Source organism: Sinocyclocheilus grahami, unplaced genomic scaffold (assembly GCF_001515645.1).
Source record: "Sinocyclocheilus grahami isolate Dianchi unplaced genomic scaffold, SAMN03320097.WGS_v1.1 scaffold291.1, whole genome shotgun sequence".
Taxonomy (NCBI): domain Eukaryota; kingdom Metazoa; phylum Chordata; class Actinopteri; order Cypriniformes; family Cyprinidae; genus Sinocyclocheilus; species Sinocyclocheilus grahami.
Genome location: NW_015505470.1, coordinates 606,161 through 615,818, shown reverse-complemented (window position 1 = coordinate 615,818; position 9,658 = coordinate 606,161). Strand labels below are relative to the sequence as shown.

At 39.0% G+C, this 9,658-nt stretch overlaps 1 protein-coding gene across 1 annotated transcript in view; it reads left to right on the top strand.

Annotated features, from left to right (window-relative positions):
* The window catches only part of LOC107600766 (vacuolar protein sorting-associated protein 37D-like), a 42,966-nt gene that overhangs the window by 15,563 nt on the left and 17,745 nt on the right, over positions 1–9,658 (top strand). The window contains exon 2 of the mRNA XM_016292726.1: positions 1,965–2,136. Coding sequence (XP_016148212.1) covers positions 1,965–2,136 — 172 coding nt within the window. The remainder of the gene's footprint in view (positions 1–1,964; positions 2,137–9,658) is intronic.

The following is a 9,658-nucleotide window of genomic DNA, read 5'->3' as shown; positions in this document are numbered from 1 at the left end:
AGTCCGGTATGTGAATCCATCACTTATCTCGGTGCATCTCGCCTTACGACAAAGAAAAGAAGACCGGATCGTGGCCGCGCCTCTTGTTTCTCACGCCCGCTCCACGCGTGCTGTTGAACAGCGATCAAACGGACAGGGTGCCACTGTCACGAGCGGAGGTAGTCACTCCACGAATCATGCCAGTTATTTTCTCTTATCTCGATTGTTTTGTCATATGCTATACTCCATTAATTTATACTATAAATATAGTTCCAGTATTATGAAATCCGTATGCACTGCCTCAAAGTTTTGATTGCTTGCTTGATCAGCTGTTTCATCAACGGTCTCTCTACGTACGTTAGCGGTTTATAAAGACGGTGGACCTTTTACAAGTTTATTTCCTTTATCGACAAAAGCAACTTATGTCAGAGACAGAGGATAAGGAATATTAGCATTGTTGCTGTTTAATTATATGACGAATCCATCATGGCGGAGAAAATTATTCGTAGATGGAAGTTTTAATCGCAGGTTAGAATTCGAATCCCAGATTTGTTAATCTAAGTTTAAAATTAAGGGGTGCAACACAACTCAATTTAAAATAAAATCCAGATCAACAAATCTTTGATTAGCTCTAAACTTTGCTTAATTTAATCCTTGTTGTCTAAATGTCTTTGTTCACACACGGATGCAGGCCCTTGCCCAAGCCATATACCCAGTTCTCACCGTTCTCATGAAACATAAGCAGCTTTTCTCTACAAATCAAACATATTAGCTAAAGTCCTCAGTCACGTTAGTGTAAAACTGAAGGCTATTATTTTCTCTTTTTTAGATTTCCTACAATCTCTCTTGGACACGTTCATGGATTCTGTGCCTGGCATAATAACCTAACCTCATATGACCCCTGAGGAATTTGATGTATCGAGTTGCATTATTCACGCTCACTCTGTACGGCTCATAAGTCCTAAATAAAATGCAGAGTTCTCTGTGTTCTTGCATTCCTGACGTCCTTGATGGCCATGTTGTTTGAGGAGCTGCATTCTTAACAGCGTCTACACAAGATTACATTATAACAAAGGTTCATCTCCTCCAAATGAGCAAAAAAAGCCTCAGTTGTGAAACGTGCTCATTCAATATGCAGAAAGAAAAAGACTCTAATACTGTGCCCTAACTAAACGCTATGTGATAAAACCACAAGCAATGCATTCAAGCATTCGCTTATAGCTATCTCTTGTAAATCTGATGCAGCTGAGACAAGCAACAGGACATCCTGTCATGGTGAACCATGCTAAAACATGCTAGCAACATGCTAAAATATCTTAGGAGCATGACAGTGGCCCTGTCCCAAATGGCACCCTAAACCCACCTCTGAGTCCGCACTTTCGTGACGTAATGCCGCTTTGACTGTCGGGTAGAAGTCTGCTGCGGGATCGAGGGCGCATAACGGCTGCAAAGTGGGCGCTCGCGAGCACCCTTCTGAACGCTAAAATTAAGAATTGGACACACTACAGTCTTGTGGACTTAACGGACACTCGCACGCGGCGGCTATTGTAAGTCCATAAGACCGCAAGTGCACATGAAGTGTTCCATTTGGGACAGGGCCCGTAACGTGCAAAAATGTAAAACATGCTCGCAACATGCTAAATCATGTTAATCTAATAGAGTATATTAGAGTAAATCACACTAGCAACACCAAGTAACAATGATGACAAACTTAACTAATCTAGTATAATCACTTTTTACTTCAATATTTACAGTCATTTAATAGAGGAAACAACATATTGACGTTATAATATCACATTTGCTATTTTTGAATGTACACAGTACATAAGAAATTAACTTAAATGTCCCAGTGATACTCATCACTGATTAACACATCTTGGATTTTCTTTAGGTTGTAGAATTGATTGATTGGGGTTAGATGGTATTAAAGATGATCAGCCTTTGTTTCTGGTGTTTTTTGAGTGATAACTGAAATTTGTGTTCAGTTCCAGGAGCTCCAGCTGGAGAGGGAAACCTTGTTAGTAACCAATCGGAATCTTGCAGAAGAGAGCCTCTCAAGTCGCCCTCACCTTCAAAACGGCAAGCGGCAATTGGCTGCAAAGTACGAGGAACTGGCAAAACTGACCGCTGCCTGCAGGGAAAAGCAAAGCCGACTTGGTGAGTAGAGGTTTAGGGTTTTGTGCGAGTGATGCTGTGAATGCTAATTACACCAAGCATTTCTCATTTTCCTCATGATTCAATACACATTGTGTTGTTTGCTTCTTATATTAACTATATCTAGGGCTAGGCAATAAATCCATATCAATATTTATCAGAAAAAAAGAAGTCCATGATATTGATCGTCTCTTCTCGCTGTATGAGGAGACTCCACATGAATTTAATCTCTTCAGAGCTGATTGTTCACTTTATGATTTCATTTGATGGAAGCTACTGGCAAATACAGACTGAAACTCAAAGATTCTTGTGACAAACCGCCAAAATAAAAGTTTGGTGTAATTTGAAGAATAATGACAGAAATATATTACTATTGTATACAATTCTCAAAGTAATAATAACAGCAACGATACCATTTTTTAAAACATTACATTGAGTTATTATTATTACTATTTATTTTTTAAGGAATGTCATACAACCGAAATCTTTTTATCCATGTTTTGATACAAATTCCATGTGCTGTAGTGCAGCACCTAATTTTTATTTTTTTGTTGCAATTAATTCAGATTTTCATTTGAAAATATATTTTAATTTCAATCTGGATTAAAGTTTTAAAGTTTTATAAACTCCTTGCATTACACACCATTTTAAATGGTTCATTTAAATCATAAAACACAGGGTCCAGAAAGGAAAAAAAACAAATAAACATAGAATTTGGGGGGGAAAATAAAATGGATTTCAAAGATTACTCGGTCACACTTTATTTTAAGGTCCAATTCTCATGATTAACAAACCATTAACTATGACTTTTGCCTCAAACTCCTAATTTGCTGCTTATTGGGTCTTGAACTTGTCAGTTGTGTTGCTGTCTATGGAGGGTCAGAAATATCTTAATTTGTGTTCCACAGATGAACAAAGGTCTTACAGATAAATAATTTATGACAGAATTTAAATTTTTGGGTGAACTATCTCTTTAATAAGGATAGCCATTAACTGTGGGCCAATGTGAAGGACCAATGCTGTGTATTTAAAATTGTATGTTAATTGATCTTGTGTATCTGTTTTTATGCCCTGCAAACTTAAATGTTTGATTTTCTGTGATGTACTCTACATTGTTGATGCAAAAATTTGTATAATGATATCTAGCTGGTTAAAATAGATTTAAAAAAAAATTCAACATTTAATGAAAACTTTTAATATTTATACATTACTACAAATAAAAATTGATAATTTTTTTCTGGTGGGGCAGTGAAAATGCTTGCTGCACAAGAACTTCTGGCCCAACTTTGTCAGCAAGAAAAATTACTGTTTAACCTTGCTTCTCCATCATTTGCTTTCTTAGTGCTGCTATGATCAATTGGAATTGTACTTATATAATTCAAAAGAAGGTTTTTTGGCACATGATTTAACCAGGGTGCAAGATTAATTGTGGAAAGCAAATAGCTTTGTATAAAATAGCTTTGAATAAGCCAATAATGAGCCTATTTTACATAGAATTAAGCTGTGTTTTTGCACTAAGAAGAATGACTAACTTTAATTAATTAAACCAAATGAGTTTAAGTACTCGTTGATGCTTAGTTTAAGCATATTAAGTGTCTTGGAATGTGGGTGGATAGTGAAATACCACACTCGAAAGTAGAGCAACTGTTTAGTTCGCTTCTCTGTGTGTTTAGGCCTAGTCAAACAACAAGTATCTGTTGTGTACACTGATTTTTTTGTTTGCAAAGGAAACTGCTTAAATGAAGTGGCCCAGCTGGGATCTCAGAGGAAAACGTTGGAATTCTGGAAGTCTGTCTCTGAAATTCTTGCTCCGCCATCTTTCTTGGCATGTTCAGTGCACAACCTGCAGTGTGCATAAATGATTTAGGCATGTGGTGACTGTGTAGACTACAAGATTAGTCAGTCGCATTAATTTATGTACGGTCAGCCCGTATATTTCCACTGTAGCTCACAACATTGTCCCACCCTTTGTACTTTTGGGCCTGCATTTTAGCCCTTAGACCAAAGAGTGAATTATATGAATTATTTGTTGACTTTTTTGGCCCCTCCTCACCATTGTGCAGCCCATCTAGTGATGCAGATCCATTTGAAAGGGCTTTTGTTTGAAACCCCACCTCCAGTGCCGTTCAAAGAAAAGGCAGAGATTCATACGATAGTCAGAAAGTCTCAACCGCCGACCCACCCTTTCACCCGAGAGCCTAGCAGCGTCTGGGAACCAAAGTCTGAAGGAGATAGATGAAAAAAGTTGCTGGAGTGAAATGCCAGAATGAAATTGAACTGTCGTGAGCGGGCAGAGAGGAGGAGGAGGAGACGATGGGGTTCCTTCGGTGCCCAACAGGGCAACAAAAGATCAGCGGAGATATCTTCTAGTCCGCTTACACGCTCTGACAGAGCTTGTACAGGAAGTTCCCATCTCCATGGCCGCACGGGCAAAGATCCACTCAAGAAACACTGTTTCACAGGACGCTTTTTTTTCCTTCGCTCTCGCAGCTGCCGGCCAGTGACGGAAGAAGGGTGGAATGTTCACCTTCCTGTCACCATGTAGTGCACATGTACTGTACCAGTGCCTCCAGCTGCAGGCTACAACCGGATGGGTGGGAGAGATCATTCCCCCAACCCCAAACATCTGATTCTCATTCTCTCAGAGCTGAAAGAAAGAATGAAAAACTGCTGGATTGCTCCATCAGCTGAGACCGGAGTTTTGGCTAGGAGGCTTGAGAGTTATTGCGTAATGCGCAGACGTTAAGAGAAGAATTTGGCTCTGGAAGGTGCACTACTAGTTTATTGGTGGGAATTCAATCTAGCTTGATGATGCCACCATGTTGGGTGGTTTCGCTCCCACTTAGACTTTCCCATTTGCTTCTAATGCGTTTGCCAAATGCGAACGAGCATGACTCAAGATTATTCAAGTCTCCCGTTCCTTCTGTTCTTCCTCACATGTGGCTGACGGCACATTCTTGACCTGTAGTTTTTTCTGGAGGGCGACGTGGTGCTGGTATGCAATACCATCCATCCTGCTTCAAAAGCAAAGAGCACCGCCACGCCAGTGCCCTTTTATTGTTAACCTAGCGTGACGACACCGTTTATCCGAGGCCCAACCTGCTGACCTTTCACACACACTACAACCTATCATTGACATCTCAACACAGAACTTTCACCAAACTGGTTGTCAAACGCTCCACCCTTTACAACAAAACCCCCTCCACCCCTCCGGAGGGGGTCAGCTGTCATTGCGAGTGTGAAAAGGGCATCTTTGTCTCAAAGTGCCTGTAAATCACATGGCTAAGAGGCATGTTGGGGCAGCCGAAGAGGCCGGGGGAACTTTGTGAGAGCGCACTGATGGAGGAGTTGGTAATTAACAGGATGTGAAGTCGCTCTGGCCCTCTCTCAGTGTTTGAATGCAGGGGGCAGTTATCAAAGCTGGATTAGGGTCATTGAGCTACCACACACATGAGGCCTTAATCACTCAGTGGGAAAAAGGGGCCTCTCACAAGCTTTTGAAATCAATCTCCTGAGAATCCAACCCAAACTGGGAACTCCACGCCAAAAGCCCTTAGAAAAAATACACTTGATACATTATGTTGACATTTCTGTGTTTGAATTTTTCACATTGGCTTAAGCTCAGTGACATTGAAAGGGAGGGAAAACTTAATGCTCTGTTGAATATTAGAAAAATGGCTCAAATAAGTCCCACTAATAAGCATAAATTTTTTGTAAGATGGTAGATTGTGCTCAAGTTCATTTGCAGTACTATGATATAAGTATTAGACAGTATTATAATATAGGACCGATATGCTCCTTAATGATACATTTTATAGAACTATATCTAAAAACTATGTTATTGCATCTGTTTTAGCATGGTAATAGAGTTGGAAAGTTGAAAATAACTTTTCTATTTTTATGTATTTTTTTGATGGCCATGGTGTGCTGCTTAATGTTTTTGTGTAAATCATGAAACATGAAACAGCATTTATTCACAGTAGAAATCTTTTGAAACAATAAAAGCCTTTTCTATCACTTTTAATCAGTTTTTAAGAAATATTAATTTATTTCAAAAAAAGAAAAAAAAAATTGACTAACCCCAAACTTGCATGGAATATATTGTTACAAAGGATTTCTATTTTGAATAAATGCTGTGCTTTTTATCTTTATTCATCAAAGAAAATCCTGAAAAAGTATCACAGTTTCCAAAAAATATTAAGCAGCACAACTGTTTCCAACATTGATAATAAATCAGCATATTAGAATGATTTCTGAAGGATCATGAGACACTGAAAACTGGCGTAATGGCTGCTGTGCCATAACAAGAATTAAAATAGAAATTAAAATAGAAATATGTTATTTTAAATTGTAATTATATTTAACAATACAACTGTTTCACTGTATTTTTGATCAAATAAATGCAGGCTTGACAAGCAGAAAACATCTTACTGATCCCAAACGTTTGAACGGTAGTGTATGTAAACTTTAAAATATATAAAATTTTACTTGTTCCAAACCACCACTACATTTACCACCACAATACTTGTTCAAAAAAACATGGTAATGCATTGTCACGAATCCTGCCCATGGACTTCCATCCGCTTGCCACCAGAGATCGCTCTTCCATTATATTGACTGTCACACTACACAGACTTCCACATGTCACCACGGACTACATTTCCCAGCATCCATTGCACTAATGACACCCACAGTTGTAACCAATCTAAGACACTTTATAAGCCATGGACTTCCTCTTTCAAATCGCAGAGTATTGTTTAGCATTTATGCTGTTTAGCATAGCTTCTTTACGGAGCCAATTCCCGGTCCTAGTTTGAGTTTCTAGTTCTAGTCTAAGTCTAGTCACATCTTGTTTCCTGTTTTACCTTATTTGTATAGTTGTATTTTGTATTTTGTATTTAATCTGTATTTATGTTATCTGTATGCACCCAAGGGTCTGAGAGTAACGCAATTTCAATTCTCTGTGTGTATGTGCTGTACATGTGGAAGAATTGACAATAAAGCAGACTTGACTTGACTTGACTTGACTTGATTGCCTGTTTCCTGATTACCTGCCTGTCTTGGATTTGTCTCTCGTCTTGTCATCTGGATTCTGTTCGCACCTCGCTTGGATTTATTATCTGTCCATGGATTACTCTCTTGCCTCAACCTTTGGATTATGTTCGCCGTTGATCGACCTATGCCTGTTTATCGACCTACGCCTGCTTATCGGATTACTCTTCTGTCTTGTCCTCTAAATACCTGTTTGCCATTGTCCGACCCTTGCCTGTTTTGACTATGTTTTGGAATAAAGCTTTGCACATGGATCCGCACGTTTCTCATCTCAATTGCCCCGTTACAGCAATAGTACTTTTTTGTTAGTGCCTATTTTTGTTATGAGCCATTTATGGTCATACACGATTGTTGAAAGAGATGTAATCATGTAGAGTCTGTTTTGAGCACGTTGCCGTTTATTAGAAGAAAATACATGCTGACCTAGCTGTCAAGCCTTTTAATTAAACAGAAAGGTCTCCTCAGGCACCTGCATCCCTGCATTCGGGCTTGTGTGGTGTCCTCACATTGTCTGTTTTGACCTGAAGAAAACCCGAACAAAAGCCCTCAATGAGTGCATTCTTCAGAAGGGCGCTGGTGTGCTTTCCCCTCTAATTTTACATCAGAGGTTTACACTTTAACACAGAATTTTGCAGTGCAGAAGCATTACATGTGTCAGTTCAGTGCTTTAATCAAGGAGAAGTGTGAATCATTTACTCCCTGATATTGTTCCAAACCTGTATGACTTTCTTCTGGGGAAAGATCATCATTGATTTATGACTTCAGAAGTCTTGCAGAAGCCATATGGACAGCTTTAATGGTTCTTTTTGACATTTTCACTGTGAACTGTCATGCATTATGACATTTTTATGTAATTATCCTTTTGTGTTCCATGGAAGAAATGACAGCAGATCGATTTTAGAACATTCATGTTGATTTTTGGCCTGAACTAATCTTTTACACGTGAATACGAGAGGATATGATGCGCAGGCTTTCACATGCAAACGCACCGGGGTGCGTTAGTCGTCTGAAGTCATTCCTTTCATTCTGATGACAGGAAAGCAGCCGGTGGTATTTATCTGTAAAGACCACAAAAGAACACCCACCGTTCTGTTATTTTGACAGGAAGTGAGGGAGTGTGTGTACACACGCTTGCAAAGTAGAGGGCTTTGCAATTTTTCCTGTGCATATGCTCACACATTAATCAAGTCTATTAAAATGTCTAGTTTTGCCAAGAGTTCCATTAAACGAAGCCAGTGTGAACTAAACCACGTGGAATAAATTCCAGATAATCAATTATTCCAAACAGTTTGTCACACTTATACTTGTATACCGTCCATCATTGTGGAAGTACACACCAATTTCTTTATTGAAAGAGAAGGTGAGTTATAGAAAGTGAAAATATTCTTGAATGAATGATGGGAGGCCGATCACAGCAATGTGATGACACAACAGCATTAGTTTGCGATGGAAACAAAATGTTTGCTAAAGTGTTACATTTCAAGGTGGCTTTACACTGACAGAAGTCCTTGTGTAAATAGCACTTTCCTTCCATACATATTAATGAGTCCAATCCATTGACATTTGACTTGGGTTGACAGGGTGCATTGCGTTGAAAAATTGACTGGTCCACCGGGTCTTGCATGCTAAGTTCTTTTAGCTGCTCAAAACGTAGAGAATGTGTTTTCTCATGTATTTGCAATGAACAATTCATCTTCAATCAATCATTCACCAGTGTCAGTCAGCTAATATCTCATGCTTGGAGGCATGCTCATGCATATTTTACTGACATAATAATTAGGGTAATCACCTAGCTGGCAAGATAAAAATAATTAGTTTTCAGTTCACTTCAAAATGCTTTTGTGGCATGACAAAAATAGATTTATTGATTCTTAACCAATTTTAAGCAAGTAAAATCAAATTAGGTTAATTTACATCCTTTGAAAGCTGCACTAACACGGCAATAACAATAACAGTTTTTTTCAAGGTTATTGATAAGTCAGGAGCAGTGTTGTTATTGATAACTAGGGCTGAACGATTAATTGCATTTGCGATAATATCGCGATATGAACAATTTAGATTTTTCAATCGCAGAGGCTGCGATTACACGGTCACGTGACAGGCGAGAGTAAAGAGGTGTGTTCGACTTGAAGATCAGATCGGTGTATGACATCAAAGTATGGCGAGAGAAAGCATAAGGAGACGTCCGCGCTCTCTTATAGCTCTCTCAGTACTTTGATGACACACACCCATCGGTCTAAGCAGCGCTGCTTCAAGTGCTTCAAGTTCTGCCATCAGCAGAAAAAGAAAATAAATAAAACAGTAAACAGCCAAAGGACGTAACGTAGAATGGGAGATGGATCAGTTTGTGAAAACAAAGAGAAAAGCCATAGATGAATTCGCACAGACCCAGGCAGGTGCCGGTCATTTAAAAGCTAAATGCAGAAAATATGATGAGGCATATCTTGCTCTCGGCTTCACTCACCGTGTCTAT